The sequence below is a fragment of the Coturnix japonica genome, unplaced genomic scaffold (assembly GCF_054131305.1).
Source record: "Coturnix japonica strain WE unplaced genomic scaffold, WE-NBRP24 Scf039, whole genome shotgun sequence".
Classification (NCBI taxonomy): Eukaryota; Metazoa; Chordata; class Aves; order Galliformes; family Phasianidae; genus Coturnix; species Coturnix japonica.
Genome location: NW_028188942.1, coordinates 2,222,214 through 2,240,365, shown reverse-complemented (window position 1 = coordinate 2,240,365; position 18,152 = coordinate 2,222,214). Strand labels below are relative to the sequence as shown.

The 18,152-nt window shown below is 36.6% G+C and overlaps 2 protein-coding genes across 2 annotated transcripts; both read left to right on the top strand.

Annotated features, from left to right (window-relative positions):
- Positions 1–1,274: 1,274 nt before the first annotated feature.
- Positions 1,275–9,373, top strand: LOC146753204 (kinesin-like protein KIF20B). Its single transcript, XM_085530814.1, has 9 exons — positions 1,275–1,433; positions 3,868–5,066; positions 5,507–5,645; positions 6,067–6,189; positions 6,589–6,649; positions 6,885–7,010; positions 7,274–7,413; positions 8,611–8,838; positions 9,317–9,373. The coding sequence occupies exons 2-9, from the start codon at positions 4,816–4,818 to the stop codon at positions 9,371–9,373; spliced, it is 1,125 nt and encodes a 374-aa protein (XP_085386940.1). The 5' UTR covers positions 1,275–1,433; positions 3,868–4,815.
- Positions 9,374–9,574: 201 nt separating this feature from the next.
- On the top strand, positions 9,575–17,641 carry LOC146753203 (uncharacterized). Its single transcript, XM_085530922.1, has 9 exons — positions 9,575–9,877; positions 10,318–10,456; positions 11,186–11,308; positions 11,708–11,869; positions 13,619–13,738; positions 14,803–14,883; positions 15,612–15,738; positions 16,279–16,421; positions 17,432–17,641. Exons 1-9 carry the CDS (start codon positions 9,816–9,818, stop codon positions 17,510–17,512), a joined length of 1,038 nt encoding a protein of 345 aa, XP_085387048.1. The 5' UTR covers positions 9,575–9,815; the 3' UTR covers positions 17,513–17,641.
- The last annotated feature ends 511 nt before the right edge of the window (positions 17,642–18,152 follow it).

The window sequence follows — 18,152 nt, the reverse complement described above, 5'->3', positions numbered from 1 at the left end:
GAAAAAGTAAAAGATTATGTGAGTTTTACACATCTCCGTATCCTTATACAAAAAAAGAAAAACACTAATTCTATGCTTGTAATCAACACATTTTTGGAAAACTGATTTTCTGTATGTAGCTGGTACTCGCTTGAAATTGTAAACAATTCAAATTTATCTGAAGGTAGTTGTTGTTAACACAAACAACAAAAATATCAGCGTGTTCCACTAACTCCTGCCTCACACTCCTACATCAGAGGAAGAGCAACAGTAAAAGTATGTTGAGTAGAGTTGGAAGTACGAGTATGAATGGTCAGGATATCTCCACGTTCTATGCAGTCCATAAAACTTTATCCTGACTAATGTACTGCGAGCTACTGAATATGTGAAGACTAGCTTGATTAAGTACGTGTGCATACCACTTCTGGTGGTTTTTGTTCATTTTTTGATGTTTGGTAGCCTGAAGTAGCTCTGAAAACATTTATAGTTAATTCTGTCACTCAGATCTCTAACCTTGTAAGCTTAGCAACTTGACCCTTCTTAGTCTTTGACTGTCTGCATCACTGCAACTTAGTATTTCCATGGTATTAAAGCTGACTGTGATGAGTAGTCATGTCCTCACCTATTACTTCTTCCAAGAACAAGGCTCCAACTCTATCTGTGAGATTGTGTGGCCTGAACACTTCTGAGGCTTTTCTTTTCATAAGCTACTAAAGATGAATAATCAGTCCTTGGCAGTGCCAGCATGGCTTAACAATCGTCATCTTGTAAGTAAGGAAGCTTCACCTGTGGTCAAGGACACAATCTAAAATATGCGTGACAGAGCTGACTAAGCTTTAAGGTTAGATTATATCTGTCACGATGAAAGTGATTTTAGCAGCTTAGCAGAAGTGTGATGTGATGAACTTGTATGAGAGCTGACCATTTGCTTTTTGACCATGTTTGTAATTTTGTTGACTTCTTGGAAACAGGAAATTCTTTGATAAACTGGTAAACTCTTGATTGTGTGCAAGTCTTTTACTTTGTAACCTGCTAGGCTCTTGCTTTCCCTTGTATACTCTACCGAGTATTGCACTTGTCATTATCTGAAGGTGTACTTGTTCTGTCTGCTATTGAGATTTGTAACTGATGTCTATAGAGTCACCAGGTAAATATTTTAGCTGTATGGTTTTGTGTAAATATTTGCCTACAGAAGATTACTGAGACTTAAGTGCTCCTTTTGTTAAGCTTCAATGTAACTGATCTTATATCAATACAGGAAAAGACTACCTACCATTTAACTACCATTAAAGCAGAACCGGCAGAAGAGAACACTAATAAAGGAACTGAAAGCAGCCAATTTTCAGTGCTTTCAGTTAAAGCACTGAAACAAGAGAAAACTGAGTTGGAAGTGGGAAGAAAGCACAGTACTGACGAGGATAAGCCTACTGTGGAAGAGCCACCTCCAAAGAAAGGTACAGTTTCTTCCATCGTTGAACAGGGTGTCTTCCAAAACAATAAATTGCTTCCTATTCCGGATAGGAAGCAAAAGGCTGTGAAGCGCGTACCTTATGGTATAAGGAGAAAAGCCACTGTGTTAAACTGTAAATAGAAGTAACTGTTATGTAAATATCCCTTTTTCAGAAGGTCCTATGCTGTTCATTTTTGAATGCTTAGGATTAAAAGTTTTTTGCACTATTTTTTTCCTTTTTGCTGCTATTTCCTCATCTGTTGATGCACTTGCAGATTTGGTAATAGTTTTAAAGCAGTTTCTTTAGGATTGTTTCAACTGCTGTTGCTGATCTTCTGAGTAGCATCAGCTGCTCAAGTGCTTTTTTTTGTTTGTTTGTTTTGTTTTTCCTGAAGCAACTATCAAAATTGTTGACGACCTGCTAATTGCTCGCTCATGGGCAATATTTGAGCAAAATGGTTTGGATAAGCTCTGATGCATTTAACTTCACTTCTGGGCACAGCTGAGCATCAGTGTTCCTAGAATTACGGAAGGCATATACAATGTAGAAGGGAAAATCTAAAACTTAGCTGTATTCCCTTCCTTTCTTGTATTCCTCTTGCAAAATATGTGCAAGGGAGAAAGTCAAGGCCTTCTTTGGATGAGATGCTGTTCTTGGATGATTTGTCCCTGCTGCCTTTATTTGGCATAAATATTGAATCCTAATGTGACCACTGAATGGCATCACATATAAGCATCTTACCAGAGACTGAGGGAGGGATGTGGACTCCTCCATACTCCAAGTAGTAGTGGGTTTGTTCTAATCATATGACCAAAGCTCTCATTTAAAAATTAATGACAGCAATGCTCCACATAGGAGTTAAAATGGGTAGCTGATAGTCACAATGTCAGCATGAAGTTTTCGGTTAAGAAGTACTGAGTATTCAATCATGTTAAAATTTTCTTCTATTTGTGAGTATTAATAGCGTCCAATTTTAAAAAACTCTTAATATATATTCTTTAGCTATGTTAAATATACACAGTAGAACAATGAGCACAGGTATGTTGTGCTGGTTCTTTTGTAGAATTAGTTATATAAGTAGCACGAGCAAAAGTGTTTTAGGAGATGCTAGGTTATCTCAGCTTCAAGTTCAGGGTATTTACACCATTCTCTGAGCTTTTAGGTCTTGTTTCCTATGCTCTGTAATAATGCTTTTTCCCTACTTCCTCTGTAAGGAGCTTCTAGACTGAACATTACACATCTTCTCCCTAGTCTTATTTATCTTGCTTTAGTACTTGCATGTTGTTTTCAGCATAAAGCGTTTAGATTACTTATAAATCATATTCCCCTCACTAGTGTTGCTGGGTGAGCAGTCAAAACCCAAAACCTGGTTTGGGGTGGAATATGCCACTGCTGTTTCTTCAGTATGACTTTTAAATCAGTTGAGGGCTGTATATAAAACTCCTTAGATGAGTTAAGAGGCTGTTTCCATGCAGTACATGTGAATCTGTATGTAATGCAGGCTGCACGTGGGGACTATAAAATTCTGCATTGTAGTAATAAAAGGACTGTACAAGAATCACCATTGAATATATTGTTGTGGTGACCCAATCCCTAGTAAGTGTTGACTTATATTTATTTTTTTTAATACTTAAAGTATGCATATTATGGAATGGACATAACTGGATTCTAAAGCAATGATGAAATACAGCAGAAGTTGCTTTTGATAGAAAGAAAATGCATGTGATTTTAGCTAATTGCTCACCAGTTAAAGAAAAAAACAGCCCCAAGCTAATGGAATATTTATGGAAACTTGAATCTGCAAATTTGTACAACTTTATGAGTGAACTTTATATGCAAAAGAGTAAGTGTGGACAGAAGTAGGAATCCTCATATTTTGTTTAGAGATCAACTGAATAAGAGAGACAGATATCAACACTTAAGTGATCAACTTGTCCAGGGTTTTATCTTTCTTTTGAAATTAAGAGGACTGTGAGTTGGAATGAAATTTCTTAGAGAACTGTTTATCTACCATTTAGATGTAGATGGAGTGATTCCTGGCTGCCTTATAGGGATTGCTGAAGCACGGAAGATAGAAAGAATATAGCTGTGAATTATCTATCTCGTTCCCATGTTTCTTAAATGTAATTAGATTTTCTACTGGTGTGGAGTGGAAGGTTTGAGTAGTGCCATGGTAAAAGTGTTCTTCCAGACTGAAAACCTTTTGCTGTTAATTCTGTATATAAATCTGAGGCACCTGATTACGTGTTCAGAGGACTTTAATTCCTTTACTAGTATCAAATACTATGTGATGTGAGGGCATGGCTTGCATATTACGACAGTGTTTCACTTAGAAGTTGCTACTTGGTGTTGTGAACTGCTATGTAATAATGATTTTAATCAATCTGAGCTACATTCCTTTTCCCCTTTTTTTTTTGTTTGTTTGTATGTTTTACAGTAGTCATAAATGAGAGAAAGAAAAAGAACACTGTAGAGCAAAGGACAATTGAACACATGAAACAAAAGTGCTCCACGTACCGAAAGGAAGTACTGGCACTGAGGGAAAGAACTGAAATCTTGGAACATCATTTAACTGTGCTTGAAGAACAATGCAGAAGAGAAAAAAATAAAAAAGAAGATTTCAGTAAGCAGGTAACAAGCCTGCGTATTGAGCTTTCTTTTTCTGAAGAAACAGCTGATGTCCTCCGTGAACAAATTCTGCAGGGTCAAGCTGACTATCGGGAAATTGCTTCTGAACTGGATGAACAGAAATCTATAAATATGACACTTGAAAACAAAAATGCCCAACTAACTAACAACATAGAAGTTGCCAAAAAATGTATAATTGATAAAGTGTCACAAGTAAAAGAAATGCGGACCAAATTAGATGAATTATACAAATGTCACTTAGAGTTTCACGCCATCGGTACTGACTTTGTCAGTGTAAAGGATTCCTCAGACTCTGAAAAAGATGAGACAGGGACATCTCAAATTAGTTCTGCATGCATTCAGTCACAGACTTCTTCCATCTCAGATCTTGTGCAGGACCTCTCCTTTAACTATAGTCTTGAAAGGATTTGGGAAGTATGCAGAAATATTGTTGATGTTTCCTCACAAAAAAGTCAGCACATCAAAGCACTGCTTCAAGACAATGAAAACCTAAAGGCGGGACTGAATAATGCTGAAAATCATAATCGTCAACTTGTAATGAAGCTATGTGAGATTACAACTCACACAAGTCAGGAAGAAGATCTTGTGAATCAGTTACATGAGCAAATAGAAAACTCAGGACTTTGAAGAAAAGACTGCAGAAGATCAGAGAGTGATTGCACAATTTCAGGAGGAAGTTGCCAACTGTGAGGTAAAAATAACAGAGCTTGAATATCTCCTGGAGGCTTACAAGACAATGGAAGACAATGTGTCAAAACTCAATGAATTACTTAAAGAAAAAGAATCTATTATTGTTAATCTAGAGACAGTTACAGCAACTCTGCACGAGAAGTCTGCAAATGCAGACAAAAAGTTTGAAGAGTTAAGTAGCAAAGAAGCAAATCTGATTCAAGAAGTTATGCAGCTTAAAAACAGCTTGGAGCAGATGAAACACTCTCTTTGGGAAAAGGAAAAGAGTGAAATGGAGAAAGTTCAACGTACAGAATCGTAAGTAACCACTGAGTTAACTTAGAGCCCTTTGAGAATGAACTAGAGTTAAAAATAGTTAATGGGAACATCCCTTCGACTTAATGCATCTGCATGCTTATCAATGGCCAAACTACTACTTTAGGATGCTTTGGTATGCTACTTGAGTTCCAAGGGAAAACAGGAGTGTGCAAGGAAATAAAGAATAATATGGGGATTGCTGGTGGTTTTGTTGTACATCCCTCAGAATAGCATCTGAATAATTTATTGCTTCAGAATCTGATTATGAGAAGCAAGCTGAAATTCAAAAGTAATTGTTTAAATCTTGTCACTGGTCTAGATAGATTTAAGAGTCTATTTACAAATAGAAACCAACAGGCAGGGCATGGATTAAGCTGTAATTGCTGTTTCCATGAGATGTGTAACAATAATGTTCTTTGTCTCTTTATTTTTAACATAAGGCTAGAAAATATTCTTTCTGAGAGTTCTGCCCTTGTACTGAATTTGAAAAAAGATTTGCAGAGGAAAGAAGAAGAGTATGCAGATCTAGAAGACAAACATTCTGATGCCAAGAAACAAATTCAGCAAGTACAAAGCGAGGTTTGTAACTCCAAAGCCTAAAAGCTAAGTCTTGTGAAAAAACGCTGATAACTGGGAAGAAGAATGCTATTTACTTGAAGAGAAATAGACTAATTTCCAGAGGCTCTTTAATATAAGCATGTATATTTTTTTTCTTCAATTTCAGCTTCAGTGATGTTAATAGTTAAAATTTAATTATTAAACAAGAAGATATCTTAAAACCCATTTTGCAGGATCTTAGTCTGAAAGTTTATTGGGTGTGCTTGGGGTGGAAAATTGAAGCTTAAAAATGAATTCATGTCTTCCTTGGTAACCTTGCACTTGCTGTCGTTTTCCTACTCAGCACTTGTTTGTGAATTCCTCTTTATTTAACAAAGAAGTATTTGGCCAGGTTGGATTACAGAAGTCTTTTAATGAACCGTGAGCTGTGCTTACATTACAGGTGTCCACGATGTGTTCTGTGGAGGAATCCCTCAGGAACAGGATGGATGAACTTGAAAGGATTAATAACCAGTTTAAGGATGAGCTGGATTATAAAGACTATACTATCCAACAACTTAAACAGGTATTTTTCTTGCTCTTAATTTTTATTAAATGAATGATGCAGGTTTTCCAAGCAACAGGAAAAAGGTCAAAAAAAAAATAAAAAATTGGAGCAAAATGAAAGTGGCCAACTGAAATTAGTGGTAGACCATGAAAGATATTCAAATAATTAGTCACTACAGAGCACTGGCAGATTGCTTTAAATACAATAATCTGCATAGTAAATACATATGTAATACATGCATATAACCTGATCTTGTTGAGTGACATCACGATATGTTAATTGAAATGTCTTACCATAAACTCTTTTTATCAGCTTGAGTCCTTATTTATGCTATATGAAAAACTTATTAATTCTAGGCTGTCTTAAAGATTCTGCTTGTTTTTACTGTGTATGCTTTTCTTTCAACATGAAATATAGGAGCTGGTGGAAACTGAGAGGATGGAAGATATCTCCAAAGACTATGACCAACTATGTGACGGTCAGCCATTATTTGTGTGTGTGTGTGTGGAATATCTGTGTAAATGTTGTCACATTGCTAATGACTTTGAGTCTTCTGTGTTTCGATTTTAAAACATGTCTGCATATATTTGTATGTAAATATTTCAATGGAGATGCTCTATTTCTTTTAAAAGAGCTTTTGGTCATGGGAGAATCTTGATTTGAGAATAATGGGAGCTAGTAGGGAGTTCATCTGTAAATTTTCAAACCTTCAGATCTGTGTGCAAGGGATAGAACAATTGAAGTTATGCGGATGACATTAGAAGAACAAGAGGAAATGCAGCTTGAACAAGATGAAATGCTTCAAGCTCAGTTAGAAGAGAACCAAAAATTAGCTTCAGGTAATCTTTCCAGGGAAAGGGAGCAGGGATGCAAAAGGGGTTTAGACGTACTGTGATAGCCACTTCCATTTTCATGTGACTGTTACTTAGGCATTAACGTTCCATAGTAAACAACAAATCTCTTGTAGTTAAAGGCTTCTGTTATTTCTTTATGTCTGTAGCAGATAAAACTGAAGCAGCTTTAGTAAAAAGTCATTGGTGTGGTATTTCAAATATATATTTGAAATGATATGCTATCTAACCTCATTTTGTGTATTGAGTAGAACTGATTGCATGGAAACAGAAATACAGTGAGCTGGAATACCAGAGCAATAGTGACTGGCAGCAGAAGAACAACGAAAGTGATGAGGCAAATTTGAATGAAAACAATACAGAATTAATAAAGCTGCAAAAAGAGCTGGAGGTAACTTAACTTCAAAGTTGTAACTTGATAAAGTAAACTGTTATATTGATTACAGAAACTTCCTGTAAAAGCTGCAGTGCAACATGCAATAGGGACCGGGTGCAGCTTTTTTGTGGTACGTTAAGAATGGCATCACTGATGCCCCCATAGTATAGGAAGTGTAGCCTTCCCTACATTATGCTGCCATGAGCAGTGCTTCTTTTGCTGGCCTCTGAACAGTTAGTTGTCTTATCCCATCTGATGTTATTTTTTGTTGTTGATGTTTGTTTGTTTTTTTAAATAAAAGTAGTGGGCTGGCAGTGGGAGTTTTCTAAGTGAGTATACAATAGGTTACATCCACTCTGTTAGTGGAATGGTTCTGAACTTCTTTCCTCCTTCACCTTGAGTAAGCTTATTCATGATATATTTTTTTAATGCGCAGAGCCAATTCACTTTTTCAAGAAGAGGGGAAAGTTGAGCATTCATTGCTTCATTCTATACCACGTCAATGTCCTATAAGCAGAGTATACTTATACAACTGTTGTTTGCAAGAAAGGAATACTAACTCAAAGCAAATTGTAACTTACGGTATATTTGTCAAAACTGTTTTCTGTTAGTTGCTTGGGCAACTAATATAAGCTATCGAAATCATCATCTAACTTTATCACCAGGAAGCCTTTTTTGTTGGGCTGCGGGTCTAGTAATTTTCCTTGGTTAAAAGACTTTTATTTTTTCCAAGCAGTTTCTCAGGTGCTCTGTCCTATATATGAGAATGTCTGCCAGTAGGTTTGATAGGAAAGGAGACTACTCCTACAGTGTAAACTGTGTTGCTTTTCTTTGTCTTTCAACCCTAAAGGAGCTGCAAGTTTTTCTACAACTGCTGCAAGGCAGCATAAAGTGTTAGAAGTTTTTAAGTTAAAAGAGTTTTTCTTATACTGACTTTTGGTGTAAGTTCTGTAAAGCTTGTGTGAACATTTATAAAGAAAAAGAGATGTTTTATGGAGGCTCTCCAGTCTGAATAAGAAATACTGGAAATGATTATTTTTTAATGGAAAAGAACTAATGATTATCCAATACCTGCCTTTGGGAATATTCTGTAGTAAAAACTGCTAATGTTTCTGTTATCTTGCAGAAACAAGTCTATTTAATGATGACCTGGCTTTTAAGACTTTTATTCCTTAATGACTCACTATTTCATTTTTGGTTTCTTTGAAATAGGAAAGTGAGACTAAGTATCAAACTGATAGAAAAAAGTGGCTGGAGGAGAAAGAAGAGCTCCTAAATCAGATAAAAGAAGCAGAGAATCTTCGCAACAAAGAAATGAAACAATTTGCTGAGGACCGACAACATTATGGAAAGCAACAAGTAGAAATCGTAAGTGATGAGGTCCTGGCAGAGTTGTCTGGTGCCTGTAGTTTGGAGACAACTACATACCAAGTATTAACAGTAAGGGTGCATAAGAGCAGCTTGTCCAAGTCCCCTTGCTTTCTTATGCCCATATGAGAACTGCTTGATTTGGAAAAGGAAGGAATGGGGGGGCCACAAAAAGAAAGATCTTTCATAAGTGCATAATGAAATGTCACGTATGTGGGACATCAATAAGAAAATTACAGTTGAAAAATAGATCACTATTTAATGAGGCTAAGAAAGTATTTTGTACAATAGCTTTTGTTTGTTCTCTTTTCTGCAAAGCAGAAGTCCATTAAGCCTTTATAAGGAAGAAAAGGCAATTGAGTTTCTAAAGAAACCCCACAAACTTCTCTCCAGATACTGAATAAAAATACTTGGTCAAACGGCCACAGTTTTGCTCCTTTATCACTTTCCAAATAGTGACTGATAACAAAGTCACTTGAGTTACTTGAGCTGTTTGCTGGGCTCTTGTCATGTAACTTCTTAAACATGTGAATCTGTACATTCTGCAAAGCTTTTTTTACATCTGGAAGTAGTTAGTCCCGACTTTCTGGACCTGCGAGCAGCATAGAAGGATGTGAGGAGCTTAGTATTAGTATCACTTTGTGACTTTATTTTCCTAAAGCTCATTAGTAATCATTAAATGAACAAATTGAAGTTGTTAAATAATACTAATATTTTTTCACAAGGAGAGTAATGTAGGTTGTCTAATAGAAGCATGGTTTTGCTTCTGTAAGTTTGTAGTGCAACTAGTTCTAGAGCTCCTGTGGATCTTGAAGAGATCATACATTTACTAAGACTGTAAAACAGTGCTAACTACCGAAGTGTTAGAACAGTTCAGTGTGTAGTAGGTGATGTTCACTGTTCATCTGTTCTTCTTTTAGGAAAGACTTGTTGCCCAGCTGGAGGAAAAGGACCGTAATCTTCAAAAGTGGCGTGAGGAGAGAGATCAGTTAGTAGAAGCTTTGGAAGAACAGCTCAAAAGTTTGGCTTTAAATGAAAGCTTGGAGCAGATGAAACATTCTCTTCGGGAAAAGGAAAAGAGTGAAATGGAGAAAGTGCAACGTATAGAATCGTAAGTAACCACTGAGTTAACTTAGAGCCCTTTGAGAATGAACTAGAGTTAAAAATAGTTAATGGGAACATCCCTTCGACTTAATGTATTTGCATGCTTATCAATGGCCAAACTACTACTTTAGGATGCTTTGATATGCTACTTGAGTTCCAAGGGAAAACAGGAGTGTGCAAGGAAATGAAGAATAATATGGGGATTTCTGGTGGTTTTGTTGTATATCCCTCAGAATAGCATCTGAATAATTTATTGCTTCAGCATCTGATTATGAGAAGCAAGCTGAAATTCAAAAGTAATTGTTTAAATCTTGTCACTCTACTAGATAGATTTAAGAGTCTATTTACAAATAGAAACCAACAGGCAGGGCATGGATTAAGCTGTAATTGCTGTTTCCATGAGATGTGTAACAGTGATGTTCTTTGTGTCTTTATTTTTAACATAAGGCTAGAAAATATTCTTTCTGAGAGTTCTGCCCTTGTACTGAATTTGAAAAAAGATTTGCAGAGGAAAGAAGAAGAGTATGCAGATCTAAAAGACAAACATTCTGATGCCGAGAAACAAATTCAGCAACTACAAAGCGAGGTTTGTAGTCAACTGAGCTATTTTTTTCTGTAAGGTTATGCTTGGCTTTCTGCTGTTAAAACTTCTCAAACTTTAACTATGAAGCTGGAAATTTCACACTAGTGTGGCTAGCAGCAAATCTTAGGTAAAGTTGCCATTGAAGCTCTAGAGGGGACCAGAAGTTAAAACATGGTTTCGCATAGATAATGAACAGAGGAAAGTAAAGTTGGTTGGTAGTCTGGAATAAGGTTTGTGAAGAGAATAGCTAATCTGCCTCTGGAGGGGACTTGTTATTATCTCTACGTTACTGGTGACTTGCCATTGGTATCCGTGGTAACTCCAAAGCCTAAAACCTAAGTCTTGTGAAAAAACGCTGATAACTGGGAAGAAGAATGCTATTTACTTGAAGAGAAATAGACTAATTTCCAGAGGCTCTTTAATATAAGCATGTATATTTTTTTTCTTCAATTTCAGCTTCAGTGATGTTAATAGTTAAAATTTAATTATTAAACAAGAAGATATCTTAAAACCCATTTTGCAGGATCTTAGTCTGAAAGTTTATTGGGTGTGCTTGGGGTGGAAAATTGAAGCTTAAAAATGAATTCATGTCTTCCTTGGTAACCTTGCACTTGCTGTCGTTTTCCTACTCAGCACTTGTTTGTGAATTCCTCTTTATTTAGCAAAGAAGTATTTGGCCAGGTTGGATTACAGAAGTCTTTTAATGAACCGTGAGCTGTGCTTACATTACAGGTGTCCACGATGTGTTCTGTGGAGGAATCCCTCAGGAACAGGATGGATGAACTTGAAAGGATTAATAACCAGTTTAAGGATGAGCTGGATTATAAAGACTATACTATCCAACAACTTAAACAGGTATTTTTCTTGCTCTTAATTTTTATTAAATGAATGATGCAGGTTTTCCAAGCAACAGGAAAAAGGTCAAAAAAAAAAAAAAAAATTGGGGCAAAATGAAAGTGGCCAACTGAAATTAGTGGTAGACCATGAAAGATATTCAAATAATTAGTCACTACAGAGCACTGGCAGATTGTTTTCAATACAATAATCTGCATAGTAAATACATATGTAATACATGCATGTAACCTGATCTTGTTGAGTGACATCACGATATGTTAATTGAAATGTCTTACCATAAACTCTTTTTATCAGCTTGAGTCCTTATTTATGCTATATGAAAAACTTATTAATTCTAGGCTGTCTTAAAAATTCTGCTTGTTTCTACTGTGTATGCTTTTCTTTCATCATGAAATATAGGAGCTGGAGGAAAAGGACCATAATCTTCAAAAGTGGCGTGAGGAGAGAGATCAGTTAGTTGAAGCTTTGGAAGAACAGCTCAAAACTTTGGCTTCTAATGCCATACAAAAAGAGACAGAAATAGCAGAACTGAGACAATCTGCCTTAAAGGATTCAAGCAAGGTCAGCTCTCCTTTCCTCCTACCTGATTAGCTACCCATAAATTCTGTAAGACTCCTGTACCTGCTCTTTGTATTCTGGGTGTGCTTCTGTTCTTGAACACTGTCGTATTGACATCATGTGCAACTAACCAAAAAAAGCACCAGCTTTTATTTTGGTTCTTCAGAAACAGAATTTCTGTTAATTACTAAAATTTCAATTTTTTCAGTAGTTCAGATAAGCAGATGTCAGTTTGATGTTTATGATCCTACAATCAGACTGGACATCTGTAGCTTTTTCTGATAATTCACAGCATTTCCGGATCCCAAGCTAGGCTCAATACTCAGACAGTAGTTCTGTCTCAGGTTTCTTACTTTCTTTGCTTTCTCTGAGGTAGTATCTACAATGGCATGAAAAGACAGAAGGGGACGTGGAGAGAGATTAAGGGAAGCATCAAAAAGCAGAGGGGGGATGATCTGTGGAAGTTGCATTTCTTATCCCAACATCTAGCTTTTAATCAGGATAGCCAATCTAAGCCGTAGCATAGAATTTCAGAAGCTAAACAGAAGACTAAATGAGTTGTGCTCTTTTGAGAATGTTTGGATTCACTTTCTCTGAGAAGAAAGATGTTCTCATAGCAAAACTTCCCCTACAACTGCCGACTTTCTCACAGTACCGAGGATTTGGGAACAAATGGAAGCTCGGGTTATTATATCTTAAGAGAGATGAAGGCTGAAGCACATAAGTAAAATAGAAGAATCAAAATATATTGTATTACAACTTCCCAGGCAATTCTGAGACTACTGCACTTGTAACAGTGACCGTACAAATCCGTGAAATGTTACTGTTCTTGAATAGTTAAGTGTTCTAGCCTGCAATTCTAAAACTGATGCTACTAAGTAATTGCAATACTGCTTGTGTGTGTTAATTCCTTTTGCCAGTCCCACAACTCAGCAGTTTTTACTGTTTATTAGGATAATGCAACTGTGATAGAAGAGTTAAGAAAAGAACTGGCTGACAAAGATGACTTTATAAAGGAATTAAAACAACGCATTAACCACAGTAGCCCTCAGTGTTTGCCAGAAATACCTTTACTTGAAGAAAGACAAAGTAGAAGGAATGACTCTGTAAATGAAAAGGTATGATTATATTTATAGAAAGTCAGTACTTAACATCTTGTTAACCCCTTTTTGTTCTTCTGTTTTCCTAGGAGATACTGGAGCTGGAATCATTTTTCTTAGCATACAGTCCTTTAACTACATATTCAGTGATGAGTACTTGTTGGTTCTTTTTGTCTTCCACTCAAACATGAGCTCTCATCTTCTCAAAAATATTTTATTTACTAGAACACCATCCCTCTGTGTACATTATGGAACTTTTCCATGCAGTTTTCCATGTATTCGTATGTGGATGCTGAAGATTAGGCAGAGGTTTAGCCTTTGGTGTTCTAACATAGCAGCTGTGAGCGTGCAGAGTATGGGGGGAATGGATGACAAAACGACCAGCGTTACAGATTTTGTCCCTAAATAATGTCTCGCTTTCTCTCTTTTGGAGGCAGAATACTGCCTGAGACTGTTAGTGAGACCCAGTAGGGTGTATCTGAAGATCACACAATGAATAGATGTTACTACCTTCCCACACTTGTGCTGTGTTTCAGCTTACGTGTTCATGTGGCATCTGAGCTTGAGGTTTTACACTGTAACTTTAGAAAACTCGAGATATTTTGGAGGTCTAATGCATAGCCTAATCTTTACTCCTTTTAAATATTTACAGCCTAGGAAACAACAAAGCAAAACTAAAACTGGAGAAAGTATTCCATTAAGATGCAAAGCTGAAGACAATTATTTGTCACGTCGATGTACTAGGAGCCTCACTTCATTAAATGAATCTGAGGTTAGTATGAAACTTCAGATCTGAAAATGTTGTGATTGTATTGCTTTTGATAAGGAATGAGTAGGAAAAGATCTCATGTTCTCTAAACAATTCCCAAGTTTTAATTTATTTATCCCTTTCAAGGTGATCAGATCACCTGTTTTTATAGCCTTTGATAGGAATAAAAGCTGTTGAAACAATTGTGTGATGAATTTTTGTCAGGTGCTGTTGAAAACTCTCCTCATGTTAATGCTTATGAAGTGGCTCATGATTAGATAAGTTACTTGGAAAAAATTCATGGAGCCACTGAAATGGGCACAGCAAATTTAACTTACTTTCTTCCTCTGCAGGATTTCTGGATATTGTTTTGTTAGCAGATGATGTTAATCATTCCTATATAAGTTTTTAATTGCTAACTTTCATAAAATGGCAGTTACATATATTTTAAAAACAAAGTATTTATTAACCAACTTAATTCTTGGAAATACAGTGGGTGGTGATACTCCATTCAGATTCTTAGCAGAGCCTGATAAAGTGGCTCTGACTACTTTTTGTCTTTCTACAATCTTTGGTAACTTTTTGAGAGGAAGAAGACTCCCCTCAGGGGGTCGGAACAGTGTAAGTAGTAAAAGCTGCTAGTCTGTGCTTGGGACACTGGAGTTTGCTAGTTACTAGCAGCAGTAGAAGCAGCCATCTACCATTTTCTGATGTCCCCAGCAGCCTGTCTTCCATGTGTTCAACCAGCATCTGAACTCATTTTTGATATGCTAGCTGAATTCCTGCCATAGAGAAGGAGGAGTCCAGGTGATCTCAGTTCTGACTTTGTTGTTCCTGTTGAGAAAAACAGGATTGGGTGGATTGTGGACAGTAAGTGCTGCTGGAGAAATGCATACTGACATTTCCCTGTCACTTAGCTGTGAATTTGCTGCCATTTGACCATGAGCAGGTACATGATAGCCTTCAGCTTAAGTACGGTGTCATTGCTTGAATGTCTGTATTAGCAAAAATGTTTAAAGTGTTCACTTTTGTGACATCAATTGTTCTTTCCAAAAGAATCATGGCTGAAACTTGTCTTATTTTCCCAGGATTTTGTGAAAAGTGAGAACACAAAAAATACAAAATCTGTCATGGCTTTTAATTCACCCTCTGCAAGTGACGAGAAAATGGTTGGTTTTTGTTCTAGTTTTGAAGCTAGCTTGGGACTTGCTGTAATTGTGTGGTCACAGGAAAGAAGCAGTGTCTTATCCTTATGTGTATACCTGAATGGGAATCTTACATGCTTATGAGCTCTTCCTATTAAATTCCATAAGCTAACCAAAGGGCAAGTCAGTCTGTCCCCAGAGCGTGTAATGGCTGTACTGTGTAATGATTTGGAGGGAAGGATATTGCACACTGAATAGTTGGGAAGAGAAGCTTTAGTGTATTATCGTGTGCTTTTGTAAGTGAAGCCCTTGTATTAAACTAAGGTTCATATCATTAATATGCATGGCAGTTATTAAAATCAGATGTTCACATGTGATAGCAGTATCCTTGGCATGGTCAGAGTATGAGTAGTAGATTTTTCCCATCTGTTGTCTTCTGTTTTGTATGTTTGTTTATTTTATGTAATTAGAACAGCTTATGTAAGAAACAACTCCACAGCTTGGGAGCTACTTTTAAAGAAACTACTGCCTTATTAAGAAACTTTAAGAAACGTATGCCTTGAAATAGCTGAGATTTTGACAACTCCCTAAAGGGTATAAAATTGTCTACATTACTTGCCGTTGTGGTATCATCAGCATAATGAACAGAGGTGTCAGTAGTAAAGCTCAAAATGTCAACTTAAAGTAACGTTGAACTAAAATGAAGTTTAAACAATGCTCTTGTTTCACATGTTCACATCTCTGTTGAACAGAAATCCGGAAAAGACTACTTCCTGAGAAAGCGAGTACATGCTTCAAGACTGACTAAAAAGAAGGATGAAACACTGCAAAAAGTTGGAGATTTTATTCAAAGCTCTCCTTCTATTATACACTCTAAAGGTTGGTGTAGAATAAGTTTTATTCCATGTTTTCTAGACATTGTAGAATGGCTTGTTTCTGCTGTAGGCTATTAATGTATGTGTTCTTAGAGAACTTGTCTGCCATGTTAAGTTGTCCTTTGATTTATGAAGTAAATGCATTTATTCGTCTCTTCAGAGATTCATTATTACATTTGTGAAAACCTACAAGTATACAGAGAAAGTTGGTTCTGTCTTGTGCTTCTGTCAGCACGAAAGTTAGGCCTGTTGTTTAACTCCTGCTGAAGTTTCTGACTTCCAGCGACTTCTGAGCCATGATTGTCTTTCATACTCCATTTTAATGCGTGCTTTAAGCTGCCGTACCTGAAGCTATAAACTGTTTCAGCTATAGAAGCAATAAAGAACCTCGATGTACAAATACAATTTCTGAGTATTTTCACTTAAATTTTACGTGTCATTTATAAACCAAGTTTGTTACGAAGCTTTTTTTGCATTCAGTGATTTAAAGACTCACAAAACCAGTAAGTTGATTGGTTTATGTATCAAAACAAATTTCTTCTAGCCAAGAAGCTGATGTCAGCAGTAAGTTCTCCTAAATCAAACGAACCTGAAAGTCTCGAAGAAGGAGAGACCAAGCCAAAACGATGCAAAAGGAAGCTGTATTCCACTGTCGTTTATGGCCCTCTAGATATACCTGCTTCTTCGGTAAGCGATTATACTGTAGTCTTGGCTTAAAATAAACTACTAAGGAGTCCAAACAGACTGGAGGTTTCATCTGTTTGCAGGAGGAGGTTGAAAGTACTGAGGTATTTCTTTATTCTACCAAGTCATTCTTGTTGGTCTTCCTGCTGTTCTGTTTTATTTTGTCCTCAAAGATCTCTGTGTTTGGCTGGCTTACAGTTTACTAAGTAGGTGATGTAGCAATCACGGAGATGTCTTCTAATTTGGAATCATAGGTAATTTCAGTGTGTCGGAGTGGGATTATTCTACTACACGCTTTTCTAGAGCACAACTTAGACAGCTTTTTAGGTATGCTTAAACTATGATCTCCTGTCTAAGCCAACTTGCAGAGGATCTGATGTGCCAGTTTCATGACTCTGTCGGCAGCTATTGTGCTAAGAACATTCTTGCTCTGTTGGAACTGCATCTTTTAATTATATTAGAGTCCTTTTTCTGTTCAGCAAAGTGATCGTTTGCCCATACTGTAATATCCCTCTGAATTTTTTGATGATTTGATGAATGATAGGGGCAGAAACCAAAATGTTATTTTTTTTTGTTAGAGGATGAAGATGAGACAATTTCTTCTCTCACTGTAGTTCTGAGAACATGGAACTGAACCGAGAACTGAAATTCTGGGCAAGTCATAGCTACAGGGATTGAGGCTAAAAATGTTTTCTGAACGCTTCATGTTTCACAAAACAAGTATTATAATACTCTTTTGAAAACAAGTATTTCAAAATGAAAGCTGCCTTCAGGCTTTCCCCAGATGTGTGTGCTTTTTTAAGATAAACAGGATTTTGTACATTCTCCATATTTGTTCCTTGTGATTAAGCTGCATTAAAATGATCTCGGTATCCCATAGTTTTCTGAATACAATATAATAAACAAATGCCATTCTGAAATCCATTTAGGGGAAGAAATATGTTTGCGTGGGTCAAGAAGAGCTTGTCAGTCTTGTGTGAAAAGATGAGTAACTTTTGAAATGTTTTCTTCAGGAATCTGAGGAACAAAAGAAGGAAAGTGATCATCTGATCATCAAGCGACGGCTGAGATCCAGAACAGCTAAAAAACCTTGAAGAAGCGTGTTTGTTCCCCTTTCTCAGGACATACTTTTATCGTATTATTAAAACTGGTTGTTAATAAACAGTAACAGTTACTCCGTTGTGTTCTTAAATTTGTATATAGGTGTACAGTGTCTCTCTGACAGTTTCAAACTGACTCCATTGAGGCTGAAATAAATACAAGCTTTCTTAAACTGGGTTTGGATTTTATTGTGGTTAAGGGTTTATTTATTTTTGTCTTGCCTCCCCTGTATAGGAACAGTATCTCTAGGTCTGATTGCTATTTACCCATTGTGCAGTAATAACTGTACTTGTTCAGGATGGCCTGGCTTGCTTTTTTCACGTGACTGCTGTACTTAGCAGAACTCTGGCAGAGAGAAGAGCATGAATACACATTAATATTTATGTATACTTAATTTTTGGGCCTTTTTAAAGAATTTTCTTTGGAGAGAAGATGGTGCCAATTCCTCAGTGTGGAAGAAAGGTGCTTTCCCTCACTTGTGCAAATTCAGCTTTAAATTAATAAACTTAGAAAAATAAACCCAATACATTTGGGGGGAATTCTAATATCCCAAATACTGTTCTCCCCCTCAGTGAGCTTCGAACCTTTAGATGCTGTTGGATGAATTAGCTGAAAGGTTCTCAGCTGGCAGTA

Bases quoted from the DNA above. Each gene is read 5' to 3' on its own strand.
- LOC146753204 (XM_085530814.1), top strand. From the start codon at position 4,816: ATGGAAGACAATGTGTCAAAACTCAATGAATTACTTAAAGAAAAAGAA. The intron at 7,011-7,273 runs GTAATCTTTCCA...TGTATTGAGTAG, and splicing joins GAACCAAAAATTAGCTTCAG to AACTGATTGCATGGAAACAG. The intron at 7,414-8,610 runs GTAACTTAACTT...TCTTTGAAATAG, and splicing joins AGCTGCAAAAAGAGCTGGAG to GAAAGTGAGACTAAGTATCA.
- LOC146753203 (XM_085530922.1), top strand. From the start codon at position 9,816: ATGAAACATTCTCTTCGGGAAAAGGAAAAGAGTGAAATGGAGAAAGTG. The intron at 11,309-11,707 runs GTATTTTTCTTG...CATGAAATATAG, and splicing joins CTATCCAACAACTTAAACAG to GAGCTGGAGGAAAAGGACCA. The intron at 11,870-13,618 runs GTCAGCTCTCCT...AAATATTTACAG, and splicing joins CCTTAAAGGATTCAAGCAAG to CCTAGGAAACAACAAAGCAA.